The sequence below is a fragment of the Punica granatum genome, chromosome 5 (assembly GCF_007655135.1).
Source record: "Punica granatum isolate Tunisia-2019 chromosome 5, ASM765513v2, whole genome shotgun sequence".
In the NCBI taxonomy this organism is placed as follows: Eukaryota; Viridiplantae; Streptophyta; class Magnoliopsida; order Myrtales; family Lythraceae; genus Punica; species Punica granatum.
Window position 1 is genome coordinate 27,232,512 of NC_045131.1, and position 26,618 is coordinate 27,259,129.

General features: G+C 36.0%; 3 protein-coding genes across 4 annotated transcripts; 2 read left to right on the forward strand and 1 right to left on the reverse strand.

Annotated features, from left to right (window-relative positions):
- Positions 1–3,265: 3,265 nt before the first annotated feature.
- LOC116209111 lies at positions 3,266–4,830 on the forward strand. The gene is made up of 4 exons (XM_031542669.1): positions 3,266–3,658; positions 3,752–3,882; positions 4,041–4,266; positions 4,531–4,830. The coding sequence occupies exons 1-4, from the start codon at positions 3,266–3,268 to the stop codon at positions 4,828–4,830; spliced, it is 1,050 nt and encodes a 349-aa protein (XP_031398529.1).
- Positions 4,831–11,169: 6,339 nt separating this feature from the next.
- Positions 11,170–15,086, forward strand: LOC116209476 (putative serine/threonine-protein kinase). 2 transcript variants are annotated; one of them, XM_031543119.1, is made up of 8 exons: positions 11,171–11,339; positions 11,727–11,791; positions 12,065–12,195; positions 12,389–12,501; positions 13,239–13,449; positions 13,532–13,769; positions 13,992–14,142; positions 14,437–15,086. In XM_031543119.1, exons 3-8 carry the CDS (start codon positions 12,123–12,125, stop codon positions 14,767–14,769), a joined length of 1,119 nt encoding a protein of 372 aa, XP_031398979.1. In that variant the 5' UTR covers positions 11,171–11,339; positions 11,727–11,791; positions 12,065–12,122; the 3' UTR covers positions 14,770–15,086. The 2 variants fall into 2 exon arrangements, with proteins under 2 accessions (XP_031398980.1, XP_031398979.1); XM_031543120.1 differs by lacking the exon at positions 11,727–11,791 and having other exon boundaries at positions 11,170–11,339.
- Positions 15,087–22,820: 7,734 nt separating this feature from the next.
- LOC116208119 (epoxide hydrolase A-like) lies at positions 22,821–25,076 on the reverse strand. Its single transcript, XM_031541370.1, has 5 exons — positions 24,924–25,076; positions 24,636–24,850; positions 23,913–24,080; positions 23,349–23,584; positions 22,821–23,251 (listed from the first exon to the last, which is right to left on the reverse strand). Exons 1-5 carry the CDS (start codon positions 24,991–24,993, stop codon positions 23,002–23,004), a joined length of 939 nt encoding a protein of 312 aa, XP_031397230.1. The 5' UTR covers positions 24,994–25,076; the 3' UTR covers positions 22,821–23,001.
- Positions 25,077–26,618: the final 1,542 nt, after the last annotated feature.

Consider the following 26,618-nt stretch of genomic DNA (forward strand, 5'->3'; position numbering starts at 1 on the left):
CCTCATAACACCGTTTTAGGGTTTCAGATGCAATTTTTCAGTCCTTCGAGCCCAGTTCTCAACAAACATAGATTACAGTGATCTCCGGCTCGACCAAGCAACTCAGAAAGCATTCTGAGAAATTCGGCTTCGGACTCTTAGGACGTCTCCGGCTTCACATTGACAATACCGACTTATTGGTCAATAATTCAGTCTGATTGACAATGCATGTCAAAACAACTGATTCAGAATGCAGGCACGAGATGCGCATTCAAAATGGCTAACTTTGCTCTAAATGCCTTAAATGAGCAAAACTGGCTTTCGAGCCAAAAATCACAGAAATCTTCTTTTGGGAAAAATGGAGGATTTCGGGCTCGATTAAATCGCTTTCACGCGCACAATGATAATTCGACGTTCGTTTGATCCACGAACCTCGAACACACGATCAATCGAGACCCGAACTTTGGCCCGAACCTACCTCACGACCCGTGGGACCCACGGCCAACTCATTGCCGCCTCACCTATGCCCATTGCCGTCCATGTCCATTGTCTTCTTCTCCATTGCCACTTGCCTTATCCTTCCATGGAAATATCAAGCCTACCATTCCATTCTTATACTTCATCTTCATAAATGTCCATCAATGCTCTTATCCCTTCCTCATCAATGCAATGGAAGAGGATTGGGTTGATTTTTCCTTAAGCCAACCACCCCTCCCCTTAAGCATTCTTTAATTGTACTTTTTCACACTTAATTGTCATTAAGCATAGCCTATATATACTTTTTATGTCATTAACTTAATCACAAGTCATCACACATCATCTCACTAGCTTTCTCACTCATCAAGAAGCTCTCAAACTCCCATGAAGCTCAGCAAAAACCGCAGCTAGCATAACTCAGCAAAAACCAAGCAAAAACCCTCAAGACTTAAGTCGGAATCATCCCAGCTTAAATCCAAACTTCACCAAACTTCATATCCCACATGTTTTCGACCTACTATATCCATTTCCGGACTTAGATTTTAGTTTTGGAGCCTCCAACCCATCGGAACAAGCAACCACAGAATCGGATCCCGTTTTGGTCCTTCTCGGGTCAAAACTTCCAACCCAGGTTCCAAGCCCTTCCGGGTCGGTTTGAGTTGTCAAAACTCATCAAACACCTCCCTACACAACCCTAGGGTGTCAAGGAGTCAAGATATCCAAGAAAAACCCGTTGGTTTTAGCCCAGCACGAAGAAACAGCCCGATTGCCCAGTCGGGTCGAAATTTCTGACTGTTTGTGCAGTTTTCTTGCAGATCGGGTCCATCCGAGACCCTTTTCACCAAACTACCACCACCATCACCTCCGGAGGTGAGTTAGGAGTCGGGAGCCGCTGACCTTGCATCAATATTCCATCGGGATCCACCGTGGTGAATTCCGACCCGAAAACTGCCCAATCGGGCCAGTTTCCAGGACGCACTCTGTTTTCCGTGATCTTTGCAGGACTATACGGGTCGACTCGATAACTCTGGGAGAAAACGACCACCACGATCACCTAGAGGGGTCCCTTGGCTACCCAGGAACGCTGACCTTGCCTCAAAATTCCATCGGGAGCCTTCGTGGCGACGTCCGACCCGACTTGTGCTAGTCGGGTCTGTTCTGGCCCAGTTGGGTCTGTTTTCTTTTTACTGACCTGACTTTGCTTTCGATTTCCGGAGAATCCACGCGTGCCCTCCTCCCGAATCTACCGCAGGGACGTTAAGCATCCTCTTAGCTTTCCGGAACAGTTGAGAACTCTCCGAAAAGCCACCCGAGCCGCCCAAACCGGCCTGTTTTGTCCCGGGTGCCCAGTCGGGTCAAATTGCTCCAGATGGGCCTGTTGCTGCCGTCCGGGTCTATTCAACGAAAAACAGCCCAAACCCGAGCTACCAACGGTCCAACCCGACTTCTAACAGTCCCATCCCGCATCCCGGGACTAGGTATGAGCATTCCCGACTTACAGGAGCTAGGACTTTTACGTTTTCGGTGTTTACGGAGTTATAAGTTGATTTTATGCATGTTTTACTTGCAATTTTTAATTTTTATGCAATTTCAATATTATATCATGCATGTTTATTATCGTAATACGTGCTAGCATGTCGGGAAATGTTTAAATCGAAGTCGAGATACCTCTCAAATTAACCTCTTGGATAGGTAATCGAGGGTATTCTTGACCTTTTTGGGTCAAGACCGGTTTCCTTGCCCCGATTTAAGTTGTTTCCCGAATTTTTATGTTTTCCCGCATCCATGGAGCCGGTATTGTTTTATCGATTTCGTAAATAACGTGTTTGTACATGTTTGTATGCTTGAATGCGTTTTCCAAACTCTTGGCAATATCGGCTTTGTTAATCGTGTCATTTATCGTGTTTGTTGTTTGAGCATGCGAGAAATGATTTGAAACGAGACGGGAAAAACTCGTGGAACTTGATGTGGGCCATGAGACATCTCGGTTTCCTCCAAGGAAAAATGGTCAAGAGTCTCTTAGACTCGTACGGGTTGCACGAGGCTTCCTCTCCCTGTTTTAAGTTCGTTCTCGGATTTTGTGTAATTTGCAATCTACATTATTGTTGCAGTATCGCATGAAAAGGTCTTTTCCAAACAAAACATGCATGGATTCGGGTATCGATGACTCATTTGGATTCGGGTCTAATGCTTGCCCAAACACAAGTAAATCCAAGATCTCGCGGTTTCGGTTCACATAGGGATTTAACCTCCATGGTTCGATGAACTGTAACGCAAGATTGTAAACAAATTCCCTGACACGCGGGTTTTTACTTCTTTCTTAGCTTCTCCACCGACATCGTTTAATTCACCGAATTTTCGGTGTCAAAACGTGCGAGCTGAGCACAACTTAATTCATACGGTAAATAATAAAACATGCAAGCCTAGCAAATCAGAGTACCGAAAGGGCGTGCGGGATATAAGCCCGCACGTAACATGAACCCCTGAACTCGGACTTTTCGGTTTCGCACAGATTAATGCCTTAACAATAACTATGTGTTCCATACCCCTAAACTCGGGTAACTTATCGGCCCTCGACCTTCGGGTCGTAAAATGATAAGTGGCGACTCATTCTCTCACGCGTGTCCGTCACGCGTCCCCACAGGAAGGTGGACACTTCTAAGCCGCACGATTTCAGGTCACGCCCGATGCGGGCCCCGACGAGAGTCCACATTCGGGTCCGTACACTAGTGAGTAGCCCTAAGGGAACAATTTTTTTGACTCTAGTGACACATCAGACATCTCCAAGACTGTAGTGAAAGTATTTGAGATGATAGATGATATAGTGGAGCAAGTTGGGGAAGAGAACGCAGTTCAAATTGTTACGGATAATACTGCCGCTTACAAAGCGGCAGGTGAGATGTTAATGGAGAAGCGGAAGAAGTTATTTTGGACGCATTGTGCAGCTCATTGCATAGATCTTATGTTAGAAGATTTGGAGAAGAAGATTGAGGTACATGAGCTGACGATAATGAATGGTAGGAAGATTACAACCTTCATTTACTCGAGAACACTCATTATCACGATAATGAAGCATTTCACCAAGGACAAAGATTTGATTAGACCAGCTGTGACTTGCTTTGCCACTGCTTATATGACTTTGGGATGCCTTTTCGACAATAGAAATGCTCTAAGAACTATGTTTGCATCCAAGCAATGGAAAGTGAGTCGATTTGCGAAGTTAGAAGGAGGAAAGTATGCGGAACGTGTTATTATGGATAATAGATTTTGGAGTAATGTTAATACATGTTTGAAGGCTGCATATCCTCTCATTAAGGTCCTCCGCATGATGGATTCAGATGAAAAGCCGGTGATGGGCTTTATTTATAGTGAGATGGAGAAAGTTAAGCAGAAGATCAAAACAAACTTCAAGGATGATCTGAAGAGGTAAAATTATTTATAAGCTGCTTTATGCTTAGTCTTTACTTACTTATTCATCATTATTTTTGAAATTTATAAGTATCTAATAATGGCTTGTTTCATGCTTTTAGCTATGATCCTATTTGGAAGGTTATTGATGAGAGATAGGATGTTCAACTTCTTAGATCTCTACATGCTGCTGCTTATTACCTGAATCTCCATGTGCATTTCTCTTCTGAATTTAGAGTTGATAGAGAAGTTATGCGTGGATTATATAAGGTTATGGATCGAATGCTAGATGATGAAGAGAGGGATAATGTTGATTTGCAGCTAGAGGAATTCAAACATGAAAGAGGGCTTTTTGGATTCTCATATGCAAAATCTGAGATTCAAGAAAACACCGGCAGATTGGTGGGAATCATATGGTGCCGATAACCCATAGTTGCAGAGATTTAGTATAAGGATATCGAGTTTGACCTGTAGCTCTTCGGGATATGAGCGTAATTGGAGTGCTTTTGAAATGATATTTTATGAATATGGATTCCGTCACCTTATCATAATTCATTTTAATATATCTACCAACTGTTTTGTTTTGCTTAGGTACACACAAAGAGAAAAAATCGGTTGCATCAAAAGAAGATGAATGATTTAGTATTTGTGATGTACGATTTGAAGTTGAAAGATAAGAAGATCAGGAAGCAAGTTGATCTTCAAGTGGAGGACATTTCTTCTGTTGATGAATGGATTGTCGAAAATGAGACAGAGAATACCGCAACTTTAAGCCATAATTTTAACTTGCGTTCTCTTGGTCGTGGGAATGATGGTGATGAAGAAAGTGGAGGTATTCAAATTGGCGATGAACATGCAGAGAATATGCACACACAAGAGCATGGCATGATTGATGACTTGAAGCTTCTTGAAGAAGATGAGTTTGATATTTTGTATGATGATGATGAAGATTTGGATGAGATTTGATATGTTTGTTCATTTTATGTTATGAGTTATGTTATATTGTTAACTTTTTATTTCGGGAGTTTGAGTTATGATTTGGAATTTTGGACTTGAATTTCGATAATTTGTAACTATATTTTGTGTTTTTATCATTTTATGACTTATTGTTGATTTGTTAGTTTGTGGTTTTTATTTGAATGAACAATGATTGATTTTTTTCTCAGGAAAGTATGCTACATATTATATATGCTATTTTTTAAAGGGTTTTTACCTAAAATGGTCTATGATTTATCTGTTTTGTCAAATCTATTATATGTTTTTTTTGTCAAATCTATCACATGGTTTATTTTTTGCATCAAATCTATCCCGGCGTTATCTTTTCCGTTGACATCTAATGGCCGTGCTGACGTGGCACGTGGAGTGATAGTAGGTCACACTTGCCACGTGGGCGCCACGTCAGCATGGCCGTTAGATGTCGACAAAAAAGATAACGCCGAGATAGATTTGATGCAAAAAGTAAACCATGTGATAGATTTGACAAAAAAAAGCATATGATAGATTTGACAAAACGGGTAAATCATGGGTCATTTTAGGTAAATTTTCCTTTTTTTAATTATAGATAGAATCTTATGATTCACGATTCTACGACCATCGATCGATTTTAGGTAGAATCGCGATTTTAGGTAGAATCGCGATTCTGAAAACGTTGTTTGTGATTCAAAGTTACTTTTCTCTCTGGCTTTTCAAAACTTACGGGCCGTTTGGATTCAGAGTTAAAGTTACTTTGATTTTGATTTTGATTTTGATTTTGATTGTGGAAAAAGACAAATGAGATGTAGTTATAAATTTGACTTGGGAAACGTGTGTTTTTGTTGTGTAGTGTGTTGAGTTAAAGTTAAAGTTAAAGTTAAAATCAAATTTCGGGAAAACAAACGGGGGCCTTATTGTCTGGGTTCAACAAATTGAGAACGTTATTTGACGTATTTATGTCCGAGGTCTGATGAAATGTCTAATTGATCGTCTTCTAGATGGAGAACAATTTTGACGTTGTTATTATAACTCCAAGTACTCCTCATAATATATATATATCTATATGTATATATCCCACGACATGACCTGTTCTATCAAGTGAATCAACACGTTATTGTGTCTGTCCTCTTGCACAATGTCTCATCTGTCTCAACTAATCAAGCCATAGATTTTCTGGGCCAAAACAACTCAAGCCATTAGCAACAAAAGAATTAATTTTGAAACGTCCAATTTTATTACTGAGATCTCATATAACTTATATATTTGTGCTTTGGGCCTATTTTCCAATGGAAATGACTCGATTGATCCTATTTGATCAGGGTTGTGGAAGACTCTATGCTGGACCTATGATGTTTGACTTCCCTGGACTGAAATTTGCTTCTAATTACTTGGAACTATTATATTATATTATATTATATTATTTATTTCGTGTACTAATTATAAAGTCAAATGTAGACAATAATAATTTACATTAGTTTTTTTTTGTCATGTGCATTGCATTAATGGATTCGATTACATACATCTCTACAATTATATATATTTTGAAACACAAATTTTCTTATAATAATAATAAAATAAAATAAATATTTTTCAGTTATTAATTTAGATTTCAAAAAATAATTTTCAATAATTTTTTGTTAAAAAATAGAGTAAGTTAATTGTTATAGAAAATAATTTTAAACTACTTATTTCAATTAATATGCATCATATTTTAATGTTAATTATTAATATGGATTTGCCAAATATATTCAGTTTTTCAATTAGAATAAAAATTTGTTTCATCCTTTTCCTAAATCATTATACATAGGAAATCCTTATATTTAAGCTTTAATTTCTTTATTTTATTTATGAGCTTAAGTTTTATATTGCTATATCATAAATTTTCCTTTTATAGGATCATAAATTTTTTGGAATCTATATATGATCAATTAATTTTTTTTTATACTTTTTACATCATTTGCATTGTATATATATGTTCATTTTAATGCACAATCAATTTTTATAATAATTATTCTGATTTTTAAAAAATATATTTACATCTTTAAGCAATAACTTTTTTTTTCAATATTAGTTTGAAGTTTCATAAGATAATCAATCAACAAAATTAGAACAATTTGGAATGGTTCAATAAATATTTGCAACTAACGGTCTCAATTACCGTGAATTGTATGTTTATGGACTCATTGTATATAATATTTTTAATAGATATTCACACAGATTTAATTATACATTTTCTAAATATGAAGTTATATGACATCTTTATTTCAAATATATAATTTTATTTTTTGTACTATAATAAGTTTATGAAATATGTAAATTATTTTACATCATCTTTTTTGATCTTTTCATAAATTAGTTTAACAATTTTGTTTCATTAGTGAGAGAGCATTTATTATATAGGATGAGTCAATTTTACTTATATATATATGGAATTAATTAGGGGAAATTAGCCATTGATTAGCTGATTGAGGTAATCAAACCCCTGTATCAAGAAGAGGGGTTGTATCCGGCAAAAAGAAGAAGATGGGTGTGTATATGATGGAACAATTTTAATGGATGGATACTGAAAGACATATTGAATTAATGGTTAAGTGCAAAAAGACAAATCTTCTATTGGAAAAAAAAAAGAAGCAAAAAGACAGAAAACAAAAATACAAAAGAAAAGAGCTCTATTTATTTTTCTATTTAGAGATTTGGAAAACAATGATCATCCTTGACTTGACCTATCAAAATACAAGAGGGATATGTATTCAATGGCAATTAAGAGAGGGAGAGAGGTCCGAGAAAGGTATCTATTCTTAATCACATATTTGGTCTTGTGTAAGATTATTTCGGCATATTCAACCTATATATGCTTGTTTTTCTTCGCCCCCCTCCCCCCTGGGGTCCCCGGTAGGAACATATTTGGTTTCTTTGACTTTAAAGAAAAAAAAGTAGTTGATATTTTACATCCGAAATTCAAATTCCAAACCAAATTACACTGAGTTGCACGAACCGCTATTCCCTACCCCACTAATTTGTTTCCCGCTACAATTATTGGAATGGTGTTTACCTACCTAATCTTGTTTTTGCACATCTCAAAATTTTATATTCTTACAAATAAAACCTAAAATAAGATTAATGATCGTATTTGATATGAGAACTTCTGTTTTGAGAAAATTTAAATGATCATATTTGATATAATTTTCCTTTTTCTATTATTAATTTAATTGATAATAACATTTTTTTAATGGGCTTCTTCTAACAATAATCCAAAAAATGTGCACCTTCTAGACAAAGAAAACCTAAAATAAGACTTTTTTTCCTCCATCCATCAAAATGGTTGATAAATCAAGAAAAAAAGAGTGGTCTTGTCTTTGCGACGTATCCTGGATTCCATATTGGAATAATAAGTAGAAAATTTTGCGTTTATAAGATGTTTAGGTATTACGACTTATTAGCTTAAACTTTTGGGTTAGGTATTGACTCAATCGCTTGTAAGTTCAGGAAAACTTTAAGGTGATATCAGAGCTACGTTTCTGACCCTATACTAACGTGCCCAATCTGACTTCGCATCCACCGGTTGATTATGCATCTAGTCATTTTAAACTTGTGGATTGGACATTACTCCAACTCCTTGTAAACCCATTAGAACTTTAAGAGAATTCAACAAAAAAATAAGAATTTTAATTCGGTTTATTTGGTTTCACAAACCGATTTTAACTTTTGTTTTAACTCTACTCTACTTAACTCCACTTATATTGAATTCAACAACACAATTGTTACTTTTTCTTAACTATTTATTACTTTTTTCAAAATTCAACAACACAATCATTACTATCTCTCAACTATTTATTACATTTTTACACATTTTCTCATAATTCAACAACACAATCGTTACCACCCAATAAAAATCAAAATTCAACTCTAAAACTAAATATAACAAAGATTCTTTCGCTGTCGTTTTCTTTTTGTTTTTCTTTCCCTTTCATCAGGTTGAAATTATGCCATTTAGATCTTCAATGGTTCTTGATTTGTAACGAACATGAATTATTTTAGACAACAAAAGAAGATTAATTAATGGTCAACTTTTTTTTTGCGTGGAAAAGTTTGCCATGAATCGTGATAGAAAATATCGTGGAATCATCTTTGAAAATTGATGTATATGGTGTAATTTCTCAAATAATTAGCTATTTTATTTCTAGAAAAATTCCAAATCATAAATACTGAGTCATCTATCTTTTATAGTTTATACAACTATATAGAGCAATAATTTGTTATCTGATTGCAATCTAATTTTCGCTTAAATTGATCAAACTGCCCACTAACCTTAGCTAGATAACAATAAAAGAGAAAAACACAATATTTAGGGACACGTAAAACAACACTATCTCCTCTCTTCTTTAAGCACTCTTCCTTCTCTCCTGCTCTCTAATTATTTGTTCTTTTTTTTATAAAATATATTGCACATATGTTTTCTCTCAAATTAAACTAAAAAGACAAAACTATTTTTCCAATATTATTCTATCAGTCAAATCAAATACATGGAAATCAACCCAAAATTTGTGATTAAAGAATGTGAATTATTTGTGGAAAATCAACCCAATATTTGTGATTAAAGAATGTGAATTACTTGTGGAAGTTCAAAGTTTAGATCACCAAAAATCATACAAGGAAATACTTCTTATTGGGTCACATGCATGACTTGTGGCTAGAGCAACCTATCTTATAAACTTACAGGGTGTTCACATAGATCGTGAGAATAATCGAACGAAATTTGAACATTCTTACTGTAAAAAAAAACAAGAAATTAAACAAAGAATACTCGACTGGTGGTACACATTGTGTCTACAGAAGTTAATCTCTATAGTTAAAAGATATATGTGTGTGAGGGTTTGAAATCTTCAGGAGGTATTTCGTATCTCACAATGCTTGAGCGAGAATTTAGTGAATAAACTAATGATACTTCTTGTCTCACGAGTAAAAATTGATGCATGAATATTAGGATTTCACACGTTTAATTTGGTGCACAGAACGGATGTGCGAAATGATAATTTTTCTTTTTTAAAGGAATATAGCTCACTTTACATAGCTTGTAGAAGATAGAATTAAAATATATCTCACCTTTTTGAATAATTTTTTTTTTGGGTTACAGGTTTTTAAATAAAATTTCAAAAAGAAAAAAAAGAAAAGTTTCATATTCTTATAATCAAGAAAGGGGGGAAAAGGGAAGAAAAATGCAAAAAAGAAAAAGAAAGAAGAAAAATCATAGTCTATTGGCGGGCGAAATAACGGTCGCTTTCTCTAGTGAGAAAACAAGCTGGACTGACCGTTTCTCACGAAGCCCCTCAAAAAACATTTCAACCTCCACCCAAGAGTATCATTATTCGATCCTCAAGAGAATGATATATTTCAAGATGCTCCCTATAGTTTTCTTGAGCCTGAAAATTGCGCCTCCTTAAGCGGTTTACGGTGATTCCATTCAACCAACCCCATGAAGATTGCAAAATTGAATCTTCTTTTTACCCTTTTCTTTTGGATAGAGGAGGGAGTGGATCAAGGACGAGCCACAATTGAATTTATGACTGACATGCCCATCAGACTTATGCCTTACTATGTATGAAACCGTAACTAATGAATTGAGTCAATTCTATTATAGATGATATTCTCAAAATAATTTTTTTTATGGATAAAATAGTGAGTAGCAGTGATGACGACCTTTCTGCTCCCGCTACATAGTGTTCAAACTATCGTGTTCAACTGTAAATATATCAGACGAACCGAACAACCAGTGCAAATATTAGTCCCATTAGCATGCGCCACCAAATGCCTTGTGTAGTTCGCAGAAGCCGGTGCCCTCCAAGCCCAAGTGAAACAAATATTTTAGCAAATGGTTTGATACACCAATTCATAGAGTGGATCCAAACTAGGGCCTTTGAGATTACCAAATCATATGGGAGTAAATTTAGAATTACTAGGCCATCACCTTTGATGGTCTATATTTATGTTGTGCCCCTAAATATTGATGAAATCGCATGGTGAAAAAGTAACTTTCGCTGTATCGAATAATAAAATATTTCCCATTCATCTCGTTAGTGGACAATAAGTCAGTGTTCCTGATTACGACAGATTGACCTAATCGAGAAGCTTTGAAGTGAATAAGATTGGTCGAGCTCTATCGAACTTGGAGATGCATAGTCCTATTGACAAGAGAAGAAATTGAGAGACTAAGACCATAGGGGTAAAACGGATAGTGGAAGAAAACTTCAGGGAACAAAATGGAAAGTTCTAAAAGATGGCGAATGATTTGTCGCAATCAGAGGAGATCAAATTTTCGATTGAACAAAGTTTTCCATCGGCAAAGGAAAGACCGAACCTCCTCCTCCTGCCTCCCTCCTTCCATTGGAGACCTCTTTTCTGCTCAGTGAGAGAGAGAGAGAGAGAGAGAGAGGGTTGAATGTGCTTCCGATTTGAAGGTCTTCTTGCTCGTGCTGCGACGGGACAGGCATCATCCATCGAACGAGGTAATTTCGTTCCTGTGTGTGGATTTTCATCCATGCTGGATGTTTTGTTGTGGGAAATGGTACCGCTGTGCTTGCGTAGTCACTGGGAGCTCTTTGCTGTTAAGTGATCCTCAGTACATCTGTTTCGAGCTGCCGCAGTTGCCAATATTAGCAAGTGTAGTGTCGAGGTGGAGCCGGTAGCTGCCGAAGTTCAAATCTTGAGGCGAATCATGGATGGGGATTTATCGTTGAAATTTGGGGGATAATGGGTTTTTCATTGGTTCTTGTGTTGATCTTGGGTTGATTCGAATTAATGGATGTGTTGCTTTAGAATTAGTGAATATGGCGAGATAGAGGGCTTATTGATGCAGAGGTAATCTGAGTTTTCTGCTTATTGCGTGCTCGCAGGGTGCCTTCTGTTGTTTGTTTCTGGGACAGAAAATAATCATATGGGAGGTTTGACATTGAAGCAGGTGACTGCATCTCCTATCTAATGTTGCTTGTAATGGCTTTAGCTAACAGATGCCTCCTTCGTGTCCTATGACTGATTAGTGCATAACGTGCATAGATAGTCCATTCACAGTAGTTGGGATGTTTATTAGTTTGAAGAATCATTCGAAATCTGCGATGGTGGTCTGGTTAATTGATTCGGAGGGAAAATCCACTATGTTCTGGAAATTATCACTCCTCTAATCTACCTTGTTAAATGTCACATAACAAATGGCTTCCACGACTTTTTCACTCAGGGGTCACCATAGAAGTTGAGAAGAATTGCAGTCTGTCGCTTCTTTCGTGAAGATAGGCATGAGTTATTGCTGCTTTAGCTTTAGATCTGAGAAGGGAAAAAGCGCTTCCAGCTATCTTCCTGGCATTGAAGGTAAACCCATTTTTTAAGTATTTTCTTTTACGGTATTATTTTGTCAACATTTATTGGAGGTTATCATCGTGCCTGGATTTGTCTGGATGTGCTGCTGATCATGTTCTTATTGAGGGACTATCAGGGCTTGTTTATGTGTTTCTCAAGTTTTTCTTTCCTTTTGTTTTTCCCTGGTTTTTCTTTGCCCTGGCAGGACATTTGCTCGAGGATATTACTCATTTTTCCTTCAATGAGTTGAAGTCGGCTACAGATAATTTCAATGCAAGCTGTAAGATAGGGCGAGGAGGTTTCGGAACGGTCTACCAGGTACTTGGAAATTTATATTATGCTATACTTTGTTTGTGCTTGATAAACATTGACCAAGTGCTTAAAGGTTAGTCAGGAATGTTACAAGTTGGTTAAGAAATATATAAATATGAGGAGGAGAGGATGAATGAGGCCGAGAAGATATTTTATGGCAGCTTGGTAGAACTTCTAAGTAAAAGATACTTGGTTTATTTACTTCTGAAGTGGTTTTTCACTTGGAGAAAGTAGATCACTTTCTTATCCTCCCTCTAGGCTCTTTCTCTCATTAATATGTTCACGTGACAAACCAGTAACTAACTTTCAAGCACTTAATATAAGTGCTACCAAAACGACCTTAGTTTATATAGCATGAAGATTGTCCAGCTGCTAAGATAATTGCCTGTCTTTTTGACTTCTCTATTACCTAGAATGATTAGGTCAGTTGGAGGGATATATAAATGGAAGAGCTCTGCTCATAGCTCCATTATTGAGTCTTATCAATCTGAGAAGATTTCATAATTCGATGAAGAATTCTGAATGGATATTGCCTGTTGATAAGCGTATACCAGTAAGAGCATTAATATGCAACAGCAGGGCATTTGTTTCTGGGATCGTTTTTTAGTTATCCATCTAGTCAGGTTTGAACAAAAAGACTAAAGAGCACAAATAGATGTCGTGATTATGTAATAAGTTTGATACAACAATTATTTTCATTTCTCATATGACGTATTTTACTAACTTTACTGTTCGTTTGTTAGGGCACCTTAAAAAATGGCACCCAAGTTGCTGTGAAGAGGCTCTCTGCAGAGTCGAAGCAAGGTCTACGGGAATTTCTGACAGAGATCAATACCATAACAAATGTCAAGCACCCAAACCTCGTTCAGTTGATTGGGTGCTGCGTTGAAGGAACTAACAGGATTTTGGTTTACGAATACTTAGAGAATAACAGCCTTGATCATGCATTATTAGGTACTCAGTGCTACAGTAAATAAGACCTCGTTGATCATCCACAACGAAGTACTGAGATTTTACTCTGTTATTGTTCTCTTAGGTTCAGGTAGCACAAAGATCAAACTCGATTGGAGAAAAAGATCTGCAATTTGCATGGGAACTGCCCAAGGACTCGCATTCCTTCATGAAGAGGCTGTGCCACATATTGTCCATAGAGACATCAAAGCCAGTAACATTCTCCTCGACAAAAATTTTGACCCAAAAATTGGGGACTTTGGATTGGCTAAGCTTTTCCCAGATGATATCACTCACATCAGCACGAGGATAGCAGGAACAACGTAAGTGCTCAAAATTGTTTCTTCCAGGTTCTATCTAGTTTGTGTAATTTGCAAAAGAGGCTCCGAAGGATGGAAACTTACCGTGGTCTAGCTTTCTGAAAAAAAGTACTCGGAAAGTGCCGGACAGTGATTTTCAAAATACCTAATCTACCGCATTGTCTCAAATTTTTATCATGGAAGGAACTGATGGAAAATAAATAAAATGCTTTGTTTCCTGTGCAGCGGTTATTTGGCACCAGAATACGCACTGGGGGGTCAGCTAACTAAGAAGGCTGATGTGTACAGTTTCGGTGTTCTTATACTCGAAACCATAAGTGGCGGAAGCAGTGCAAAGTTAAATTGGGGAGGGACGCCGAAGTATCTCCTAGAATGGGTGCGTCGGCCTTTCCTTCTATATATTTTAGTATACCAAACATACTCTCTGACAACTTGGTGAACCAGGGGTTTGAATACTTGCTTTCTTCTTGACTATAGGATGTTTTCTTCATATTGAGAATTTCTCTTGGCACTCCTTCCTCATCATGAAATTGCCAGTGTATCGTTTTGAACAAAAGAATTAGTTAGCTACAATCACTGGAAGCCAACACTACCAAATGAGGAGTATAATTAAGGATTTTCTGCTCATCCATGTCTCTTAGTGGCAAACGTATATCTTTCCTTTCAACAGGCATGGGAACTTTACGAGAAAGGCGAACTACTCAGACTAGTGGATCCTGAGCTGGAGGATCAGTACCCCGAGGAAGAAGTTCTTCGATACATGAAAGTAGCCCTCTTCTGCACCCAATCAGCTGCAAATCGGCGGCCCCGAATGAGCCAGGTTGTCGAAATGTTATCGAAGAACATAAAATTGAATGAGAAGGAACTCACCCCCCCGGGTTTCTTCCAAGACTCAACACCATCCTGTGGGGCTCCCTCTTCCAGTAAAAAGTTGTCCACAGATGATTCGAGTAACAGGATGAGTTCGGTCCCTGTAACCATCACTCAGGTGACCCCTCGATGAAGAGAAATCCCTCTTCGAAGAAGATGTTGGATATGTCGTGAGGTTGTTGGATGTGTCGTGAGGTTGTTGAATGTGTCAACACTTGGGGGTTTCATCTCTTAATCATTCTTGGTTTTCGGTATGCTGAGGGGTTTGTGTTATTAGTTATAGGCATTAATTATTTGTTGATAAAGATCACTGAAGAGGTACTGAATAATCACAGATAAGAGAACTTACTACTAGTATCATATCGAGTCTGATCCTGGGAGTTTTATCGAAGTTCCACAGGTTCCTGAAAACATCGACAGGCCAATTTTATAAGTTCTTGTTTCCTAGCAGTCTACAGATGATCAAAGGACAAATCCGAATGATGATCCAGATCGGGAGCAAACTTTTCACCTGCCATCTCATGTAATGTTGTCCTCAATTTGGGGAACTTTTAAGAATGTATTTGCGGCACTTTCAGCATTATAACGGTAACTAAATGATGACCTGCTTGACGAGCAGAATCAAAAAAAAAAAAACCGAAAAGTTTTAATAATATTTTATTATATATCTAAAAGAAAATGTCTTTTTGAATTAGGTGGAGAAAATAAATCCTAAACAAAGATAAGAATAATAATAATCGAATAGATTATCTCCTTATATTTGACATTAAAAAACATGATATAAATTAATTCCCTAACAAAAATACGATCAACGGAAGAGTTATAATGAAAAAAAGAATTTATACTATTAGAACAGTTTTTAATGATTGCATTGTTGAATTATGAAAAAAGTAATGGATAGTTGAGATAATTTAATATTAAAAATTGAATTGGATGGTTAAAAAATTGAAGAAAAATGAGAAAAATAATAATTGTGTTGTTGATTTTTGTTATATAATGAGTAGAGTTAAAGTTACAGTTAAAATTTAAAAACTTAATTGCAAAACTAAACGGGGATTAACTTATCTCCGATATTGACTCTTCCAACATTGAATTGTTCCTAAAACAATATAAACCTAATTACATGAATTTAGATTTTAAAATTTTAAAATATTCAACTATTTTTTTAATATAAACATGCCTCGCTCATCAAAATAAAACGATAAGTTGCATCTAAACATAAGTTTGCATATAAGACAACGATAGAGTTTAAAGAGAGAAGAATCTATATAGAGCTCGGAGGCGGAGGAAATGATACATAATTTATAGCTGTATATCACACAATTAGTAGGATTTTAAACTATACGTTAAGAAAACCTAACCTGAAACATCATATATGAATTATTTCATTCTTAGCCTCAAATTAATAAATATTATTATATCGTACATATAGCAAATATTTCTTATAATTTAGTTTTTTCGAAATAAGATATATATGCAAATTATTTCCTTAATAATTGAATACGAAATTTCCTTTCATATCCATTAAAATATTCCACTATATTATATATATATATATATATATATATATATAACAAACGGCATCTATATATTATATATTCTACTGTACATGTACTTTCCTTAATGTTCTTTTTTATGAGCGGGGTGACACTTTCCTTAATGTTAAATAAGAAAATATTAACTAACAAAGTATTGGTTGAGTGGGAAGTACTTTCAAACCCGCAAGGAGGAGAATGCAAGTCTGACCCTTGCGGAGCGCATTTATTGGGAGGGAAAATAACTTTTCATATTCTATCTCGAAGAATTTCGAGATCAATATTTCTCACAATTTTTGTAATAGAAAAAATAAGAAAATATTCATTTAGAATAATCTATATGAGATATTTCCTTAATTAACTATATAAGTATCTCCTTAATATAAATGATGATGTGACAGCAGCAACATGAGAGAGCACGATATAGGTTTCTAAATATGTGACGACGTGAGGCCAGTTTGAGACTTTGTTATTATATATATATATATATATATATATAATATTATGACAATTACTCGTGTGATTAATACTAATTCATCGATTCGTTCAAATATAATTTTTGCCATGTTGATGTTGACGTCTCTTGAGGTTGCAAGCGACCTCATGCTGGCGGATGTTGACCATCGAGAAGGTTCCCATGCTCGAGATAGATCTCATAATTGGAGTTTAATTGGCCAATCTAGGAGGTTGGGCCTTGACGATGGCCACCACCTGTTAGGATGGGTCCATGACACCTCAAGAGGTCAACATCCCTTAGATGAGATATTGTTACTGCCGATTGGTGGTCAAAACGATCCCCTCCATATCCTGACCGCATCACTGGGGCTTCTTATGGCCTGTTTGGTTTCATGATGTGGTTTTAGAATTATGATTTTGATTTTAACTCTACCCACTACACAACAAAAACATACGTTTCCCAAGTCAAATTTATAATACCATCTCATTTGTCTTTTTCCACAATCAAAATCAAAATCAAAATCAAACTTAGTTTAACTCTGAAATCAAACGCTCCGTTAATGTTTCTGGCTACCTCATTTCAAGGGATGGCCACTGCCGGTTAGTTGAGCTTTATTGCAACAATCCTGTTTCCTTTGGACAATCTCGTTGTCGTTTCATAAATTTGCCTTTTGCCATGCTATTTTTTTCCAACTCCAATCTTTGTCCAATTTCACAACAAGACCACCATCAATGACCGTCTTTAGCACGTAGGAGCATGGCCAGACATAAATCGTTCATGAAACTTAATCATAAGTTGACTAAATTCATTTGTTTGATTCACTTGATTATATATTGTTTCATTCAGTTATAATTCTGCAAATGAAAACCTAAGTCTATCATTCTATTTTACGGCGATGATGGATGCCATGGCCGATGATGTTGTTTCAAAAGAATAACTAAATGTTTAAACCGAGTCTACGCATCAGACCGATAAATCTGAGCTGATTCAATTATTACAGCTTTGTGTTAAACCGGTTTTCTTGAAAAACAATTCTGTTAAAAAAAGTTAGGCCGGGGTAGGAACAATTAAAGGTTCGGGTATTAATTGTGACATGTGTCAGCATCTACATGGGACACATCATTAATTTGACATATTTGATTGTTTTGGAATATGATATGATGTTATTGTAACAAGATTGAAAAAACTGTGGGTTAAAATGTAAGTTTTAATACTTAAAGGGTGATAAAATTACATATGGGACATTATTTAGTGTCATACGCCAAAATTTTCCTTAATTTAAATATCATATAATTTAAAATAAAATAAAAAATTGAAAGATAATATTGTCCATTTTTGTTATTCTCCCTCTTTCTTTCATATCAATCTCCCCTTATATTGCGCTCTCTTCTCTTATTTTTCAATCCTATATTACATCATATTACACATCTCGTTCATATCCAAATTTTATTTTGCACATTTTTTGAAATAGTTGTACTTCAAATTCTTATTTTCACAATTAAATTTTTTTACGTGCTCTTAAATTAGTATAGTTAATGAGTTGTAATAATTCATATCTGTACTTAATTATTTTTTAGTAAATTATTCTAGTATCTATTTTCATAATTATGTATTAACTCATATATGTGAGCATTAATTGCTTGCCATGTTAATTTATATATATATACACACACACAAAAGAAATTAATATCATTATAAATAATTTTCCAAAGTCAAGTTTAACAAGATATGGTTCGATAACTTGAAAAGGTATCTCTAGAAATAAAATATTCTTCATATACTTTAATTGTTTTCATTCTAAAATTCCTATAAATAGAACTATTCTTGACAAATTAAGCGTATAAAATTTGTCACTCTACCAAAAGAAAAAAATTATGTTTGTCATTCATTTCTCTTTCTCCTAAAATTTCACCATCCTTTCCGACCCCGATTCACCTGCCCCTCCCTCTCCAAAGTACAAATGAATGCATATTTGTGTGCTCATATATATATATATAAAAGAATCGTGTCCATACTAATTGCGATATTTCATAAATTTTCCTTTTCAATTATGTCCTTCATCTATATATAATTGTGATACGTATCGTAGCATTTTGATTCTCTACAATATGAAACTTATTTTGTGTTCTTTTTCAAATATGAGTATTACATTGTGTAAATTAAAAAATGAGAATAGAGTAGTAGTTGGTAGTATATATATATATATATATATATATATATGAATGGACTAATATATCCTCAACTTTTTTTTAGTCTAGTGGTTTCTAACTTTCAACTTTATTTTTACTAAGGGTAATATGGGAAAAATGAATGTTACACTAACTCTTTTTTCCAATTTATAATATAGATATATATTGTAAGATTTGAGCATTTTTCCTAAATTATTGATATTCTAATAACTTTTGAGAATATAAAGTCAATTTCATATTCATGCTGCAATTTCCGTGCAACGCACGGGTAGTCAATATAAAGATATAAAAAAATAAAGAGTACGAGGAAAAAGCGCCACATATGCTCAAAAGCTAAACCTCCCAACTCATCACTTTTTGAAAATTCTATTCTCCAAATAACAAATTTATCCTTGAAAACATATAAGAAATTACGAAATTATATATAGATTAAGGTCCATTTTCTCTTTAAAATAATTTAATAATAATTTAGAAAATTCAAAAAAACAAAAGGAAAAAAATAGATAAAGAATTAGATCGGAGAAGGGTCCGAATGTCGTCCTTCCATCATCAACCTCGCAGTGGAAGGGGTTGTTGTCAATGAGACCCCTTCCCCCAAGAATGGAAAGATCCCAACATAAGCTAAGAACTCTCGATTCTTGGGGGAAGGGTCCTCGTTGGCGGCAACCCCTTCTTTGACAAGGTCGCCAGTCAACTTTAGGATTGTCGTCAACCTCATCGAGGGTGTCGGCAGGACCCCCTCCCCCAAGAATTGAAGGATCCATGTTTCAGCTAGGATCCCTCGATTCTCGAGGGAGGGGTCCCGCCAATCACCACCCCTCCCCAGCGATGTAGCTGGCGTCTCCAGAGGTCACGAGCAACCTCGACAAGGGAGGGTGGCTGCCAATGAAGCTCCAACTGCCCCCCTCCCCCTCTCCCTTCCCTTCCTCAATCTTCCACTCACTTTTTTTTTAATTTTATTTGTTAGCTTTGCAAATATAGCAAATAAAATTATAATCTTTAAAATATTTTTGGGACAAAAAGGTGATTTTTTAACGAAAAAGTTGGCAGTAGTACTGAAGTGAATGAAATGTGTAACATTAAGGACAAAATTGAACCAAAAAAAAATGTTTTAGGATGAAAATGAAAAACCAATGTAACGTTGATGACCAAAAGTGACTTTTTCCCTTCTTTGCGTGAGACCGCCTTAGCCAATTGTTTCAAACTAAGAGAGGGTTTGTTAAGTAAATTCTACAATGAAACGCCAAATTATGTTACGTGGTAGAACGCTAGTTTTTTAGTCCTTTTAATATCAGAAATAACATTTTGGCTAATAGATCTTTTAATGGCATCACAAATCTACCGAGCCACATGTAAAGTACAATAGAATTGGAGGGTTGCTTATGTGTCGATGGTGTATAGTTGACGTGTCCATAAATTAAAACTCACTTACATGTTGATGACGTATTGCTAACGTGTCCAGCTTATATTAGACTGATTTTCTTTAAAAATAGGTTTTTATGTCCTTGGAGTCTCTTGAAATAAGCAGGTGCGAAACTGGAGCGATCAACGCATCGAATAGCAAAGTGAGTAGCCTCTGCTTCCCCTTTTGTAGGGTCATTGGAGCTCGTAGAGGACATCCAAACAAAATGGAGGGAGCCCTTGTTATCCGAACAGACTACCGAGAGCCAAGAGGAGTTATTCCTGATTGCCACATCGAAAGTGAATACTCTCATAAACTTTTAAAAAATTCATAAAAGTGCCAACTTAAATCCAAAGAATTTATAAAAATAAAACAACACCTGTAAAAAATTTCAGACAGTAAATCAAAGCTTAAAGATTATTCATAAATTTTTTTTAAAAAAATAGAAAGTAACATATTAAAATAAAAAAAATAATAATAATAAAAAATTTCAGAGAGTAGTAAAAGTTAGAGTCTAAATAATTAAATGATAACATAAAGTTCATAAAATGTTAAAAATATAAAGAATTCAAAAAAATTAAAGTGCAATTTGAAAAATCAAGTAAATGGCAGATACTAAAAAATAAAAAATAAAAGAATCAGAAGATTTTGAAATTTTATTTGGGAAAATGAATTAAAACTTGTATGTTTTCATCTCACTGATGAACGATTAAATTTTTTAAGTGAAAAAAGTTTTGTTTTGTATAAAGAATAGGATTAATGGCTGACAAAAATCACAAACTTTACACTTTTTTTCAAATCTATCACGAACTTTTGAAATGACACGTAAAATTATCAACACACCTTTCATTCTCACATCTAGCATTCCATCAATCCTCCTGTTAATTTTAACGGATTTTACCTAACTACGCCACGTGGCGCATTTGAATTGGATGAATGGGCCTCACTAAATTTATTTAATAATTAATTATTTTGAAAATGAAAAATATTTAAAATTAAAAAAAAAACAGTAGGAAAGGGAGAGGGGGATCGCGGCCACCACACCCCAATCGAGGTCGGTGGCGAACTTATCGTCACCGTGAACCCGATTGGGGGGTGGCGGCCTTGGTCAAGGCCCCAACAGCCCCAATTGAGAGAATCTCCAATTTTGGTCACCCGCGATGATAGACGTCCCTGCAAACCCTGACTGGGGAGGTGGCGGCCGCGATCGAGGCCACCGTAGCCGCCGTTCCCCTCCTTCCTTTCCCTCTGATTTTTCTTTTTTTATTTTATTTTTTTTTTCATTTTCAGAATAATTAATTATTAAATAAATTCACTGGGGTCCACTCGTTCAATTTGAATGCGTCATGTGCCGCCGTTAAACAAAAACCGTTAAAATTAATGGGAGGATTGACTGGATGCTAGATGTGAGAATTGAAGATGAATTGATAATTTTACGTGTCATTTCAAAAAGTTCATGCTAGTTTGAGAAAAAGTACAAAATTGGTGATTTTTTCAAGCATTAACCCTAATGAATATGACCACAAGCTCGTCTAAAAAGGAAGATAAATATAATAACTTCATTCTAAGAATTGATTTGTTATTTCGTGGGTTTGCAATAGACGAGAGAATGAGGTAGAGGAAGGATATCACGTCTGTCTGCACATATAATCAAGAAAGATATCAACCTTGATTTATCCAAACTTTTATTTATTTTTAAAATTTATTTCATTTGTCTAAATTTTCATAACTTTTCGCTTTTTTTAATTTTTGCTTTTAATTTATTTCTAATTTTATAACATTTCATGAGTAGTGGTAATTTTTCATAGTTTTATAAAAATTTCCTAAATAAGTCTTTAATTTGTTATTTCATAGAAAAGAGAAAAAGGAGAGAAATTCCACCTGTGTCCATACGCATTCAAGGAAGTTACAAGCTATTGATCTTTTAATAGGTTAGCTCTTTGCTCAAAGGTTGGTCAAAAAGCACATGAGACGGTGACAGGAAATGGGGGCAAAGGATTTCTGTCCAGGGTAGATTTGCTATTACTAGCAAGAAGATTAGCAATAATATAATATTACAAGTCCATGCTAAACATGATAATGTAACATTACTAGTAATTTTAAAAATAAGAATCTATATAAGTGAGAACCTTAATTATCATAATTTTAAATGGTTTTGGCTTAATACCCTATAATTTATATCTACTGTTAGCCCGAACCACAAGCCACTTCTTGCGTGTTTCGAACTTCTGCATGGCGAAACTCTGTCAATTGAAAAGTTCTAATTTTTTGTTGAATTACATACTCGTGAATTGTGATTCTATACTCTGAACACAATATATACATAAGAAATTGAGAATATTAGTTTGGTTTTAGAGTTGAGTAGAGTTAAATTTTGTTTTTAATTGGTTAGTAATGATCGTGTTGTTAAATTATGAGAAAAAATATTAAAAAGTAATACATAGTTGAGAGAAAGTAATAATCGTGTTGTTAAATTGTAAAAAATGTAATGAATGATTAAAAATTTGAATTGAATGATTAAAAATTTGAAAATAAAATAAAATAAATAATTATGTCGTTGAATTGAAGATAAGTAGAATCAAGTGAAGTAGGGTTAAAAAATTTTGCGAAACCAAATGACTGACATAATATTTACTCCTTGATGTTCACACTATCAATCCGACTGACAGAATATTTTCTCAAGCTCTTCGAAAGATAGGCTCAGCTTCACATGAACGCACAGATTAGTAGAATATAGAGATAAAGAGATAGGCTGTCCGAGCATTTCTAATCATACAGACATTTATCCAAGATGCTTATTCAAGAAGGCGAGCAGCAGCTGATTCACCACCTCGGGCGATTGCTCCGGCACAAAATGTGTTCCTTCTGGCAAGAACACAACCTCCAGATCGGGAACAAACTCATTCACCTTGCCGCTCCGTATGTAGTCCTCAATCCCAGGAAATTTGAGTACATAGTCCTTTTCGCCCATTATCAGCATGGCCGGAACTTTAACTATTGGATCAGTTATTGCAAACTCTTCCCAAAATGACCTATAATATACCACTTGGCCATATTCATTAACAATCGTTCGGTTCCATAGAATAACTCCACTATAATAAACATAGATAAAGAAATTTAATCAATCACCTGTATGGAACTTGCAGCGCCGTGCAAAATCCTGATTTTTCATACAGAGCTCCATAAGTCGAGAGATCCTCTTCAGTGAACCAAGGAGGAAGAGGGGTCGACTCGTCTACCAAGTCCATTATCTCCTGGCCTTCTGCGGCAATGGGTATATCACTTCTCGAAAAGAGGGTGTACACGTTCCGCACAACAGATTTAGCACTGAGGCGCCCAAAATCAGCCTCTGCACGTCCTGGTTGCTGTTATGAAAGTTGAAACCGAATATCACTTAGCATTAGGGAAATCTGTCCTTTTTTTCCGTTCCTCTGGTATCTAATTTTTCAAGGACGGTCTTCTGTCGTCGACTCCTCAATCTCTTATGAACATACTTCATAAGGAGAACTCAAAAAGTTTTCTCCGTAACAGGTTACATAGACAGCCTAGGTGCACATCCTGCTACAGGTTTTACAAGTCATCGTGCCAATGTGACAGACTTTCACTAGTCGGGTCATTCTTACTGTTTGATACCGGGAATCACGAGCCGATGAAATCCAAATTCTTTCACGGTTTTCGAAGGGGAGAGCTCACCTGCCACCTAGATATGTAGAAGCCTTCAGGGAGGTACTCATGGTACTTAGGGGGGCTCGGAGGCAAAAGGGGCACTCCGATGGTCACAACTCCTCGGACTCTTTCTTTGTGGAGAGCTGCCAACAAGTACGCAGGCCGAGCACCAAAGTCTTTCCCCACCACAAACACCTGTGCATTCAACATTTAATTTTCAAGAAAAAGGGTATCTTAGAAAACGTTGCAATAGTTTAGGACGATCTATATGAATTGATCATATCGACCAGAAAGCGTTGCAGAGAAACGGGTACACGTACGTACGTCAGTGACCATTGTGATCGTGCACAGACATCGTTAATAATTTGCTGAGTGCAGCTACACTTCTACTAAAAAGAAATCTCTCTCTAGGTTGAGTCAATCGAGATAATGAGTCATTATGGTTTTTTAATCCACCCTCAAATGATCATGCTTTCACAAGACTCCAACCATGCACCACTGGTAAAAATCCGCCCGCATGAAGCCTGATTTGCCAACTATATAGCACTGTTTTCAGATCATTATTGCAAACTATTAATTTTATGACCATTCCATAATCAATAATGTTACTGGCCAAAATATTATGCATTGATCTTCCTCGTTGTTGGAAACTTATAACCAACAAATCAAAAAGTACAGGGACCGAATACAAAACTCGTAAAATCCGAGGACCAGATGGCGAAAAGCTGGAAAATCGTGGGTTACTGTCACCTTGTTGATGCTGAGGGCATCGAGTATGGAGATGAAATCGGCGACGATGTCTTTGAAAGAGGCCTTCTCGGGTTCCGGCGGCGGGTCGGAGAGCCCATAGCCCCTGTAATCAGGTGCGAGCGCGCGGAACCCGGCCTTCGCTGCAGCCACCATCTGGTGCCGCCACGTGTACCATATCTCCGGGAACCCGTGCAGGAAGACCACCGCATTGAGGCCTGACAGGGAAGGTCAACGGTCAGAAGGTAGAGTTTTCATATCGGGCTGCCGGCGATCGATTGTCGGCGTTACCTGCGCCGATCTCTGCCACGTGGAGCTTCAGCCCCTGGACTTCGATGAACCTGTGCTGGATTTCGTCCATGGAGGAGAGAGAGAGAGAGAGAGAGAGACCAGACTGAGAGAGAGCTTATGATAAAGAAGGCGAATTGATGGGAAAAGTATCGTTTTATCCCGCTGGCATTCACTGTTTTTTTTTACCCACTTTCTTTATTTTGTTCTATTATCACCCAATACATTTGACCCTATTTCTATTTTAACCCAATACCTTTGATAATTTTTTCGTTTTTATCCTTCCGTAACCTTTTTCGTTAACTTGAGCTGAGCTGTAAAAAATTGTGGGACCCATGCTTAAACAAATTGCCACGTGGCAATTTAATTCTCTATTTGAATTAATCTGAACTAAATTAACCAAACCGGATAGGGTTATAGCGCTAATTAGGTTTTCTAACGACTTTGCTCTAGAGAAAAATACGTCATTGTTCCTTCTATCTTCCACACTGAGCAACTAAGACGAAACTTGTTGCTTTGGGAGTTGCAGCTCCATATGCTTCAGCTTCAATCTTCGTCTTAGTGAATGGGGAATATTTGGAGGCCAGGAAGGTAGGTTTTGCAATTTAATTTTTGTCTCTGCTCCATTCAAAATTAGGAGGTTCCTTGAGGAAATTACAGTTTTTTTGGGGGGGACAACTTGAAGCTGTGGTTAGGATGGATATGCAATAGAAATTGTGAGTATCAATGATGGGAGTGTTTGAGGTTGTAATCGGGAAAAAAAAAGCCAAAATCTGACTTAATACATGTAGTGGCAAAAGCTTTGTATTGAACGTAATGGAAAAACACTTTATTTTGATCTTGGGAATACTGATATCCATGGGTTATTAGTTGTTAGTGGGTTGGTTCACCAGCAGACTCGTCTTACAAGATGTTGCACCGACCACGCAGCTCAATCATAATGCCAATGTAATGACACGATTATAAAATACAGGGGCAGATTTTGGGTTTGAAATGGCCGCAAAATTTGTCTCCTAAAACCCTAATTCGCCTTATGTTCTCTCAAAGACAACACAGGAGGGAGGTAAGAGATGGAGAGAAATAAGACATGTAGAGAAGAGAATTAGAAAAGCAATGAAGAAAGAAGAACCAAGAGAAAAGCATATGGAGATGGATGAGCTGTGTGTGTAGAAGAACAGTTGAAAGGAAATATTGGCTTGGCTTCAATCACTACCATTATCGGTTCATTTAATTGTTTTGATTCAACCAGTCAGTTTAATTTTTTCAGTAATCAACCGGGTTAATTTTTGATGATATGGCACATCAATTATTACACATCAGCATATTTAATAGAAAATTTAACTAAAGGTGAAAATAGAAAAGAGGTCAAAGGTACTGGGTGAGAACAAAAAAAATAAAAAAGTGGATGAAAATAGAAAAGGAGCAAAAGCTACTGGTTTAAATGTATACTTTTCACCCGAATTAATCGAAATCATCGAAGTCGTACGGGTAGGTACTATTTTATTTTATATTATTAATTTTTATTTGACCTGAATTTGTAGAATTTGCGTAATGAGTGCCTTGTGTTAATTTTTTTTCTTTTGTGAAATCTTACATCTCATGTTATCTTCTTATACTTACTTATACAGAGCTGGATTTTATAACAATCCCCTCGTTTATAGGACGGTTAAAACATGGTTATTATACTCGTGAGTCGAA

Coding starts and splice junctions, on each gene's coding strand:
- LOC116209476 (XM_031543120.1), top strand. CDS start 12,123: ATGAGTTATTGCTGCTTTAGCTTTAGATCTGAGAAGGGAAAAAGCGCT. Junction 12,196..12,388: donor CTATCTTCCTGGCATTGAAG/GTAAACCCATTT, acceptor TTGCCCTGGCAG/GACATTTGCTCGAGGATATT. Junction 13,770..13,991: donor ACGAGGATAGCAGGAACAAC/GTAAGTGCTCAA, acceptor TTTCCTGTGCAG/CGGTTATTTGGCACCAGAAT.
- LOC116209111 (XM_031542669.1), top strand. CDS start 3,266: ATGATAGATGATATAGTGGAGCAAGTTGGGGAAGAGAACGCAGTTCAA. Junction 3,659..3,751: donor TTGCATCCAAGCAATGGAAA/GTGAGTCGATTT, acceptor ACATGTTTGAAG/GCTGCATATCCTCTCATTAA. Junction 4,267..4,530: donor AAGAAAACACCGGCAGATTG/GTGGGAATCATA, acceptor TACGATTTGAAG/TTGAAAGATAAGAAGATCAG.
- LOC116208119 (XM_031541370.1), bottom strand. CDS start 24,993: ATGGACGAAATCCAGCACAGGTTCATCGAAGTCCAGGGGCTGAAGCTC. Junction 24,081..24,635: donor ATGCCCTCAGCATCAACAAG/GTGACAGTAACC, acceptor TTGAATGCACAG/GTGTTTGTGGTGGGGAAAGA. Junction 23,585..23,912: donor TCTACATATCTAGGTGGCAG/GTGAGCTCTCCC, acceptor CTTTCATAACAG/CAACCAGGACGTGCAGAGGC.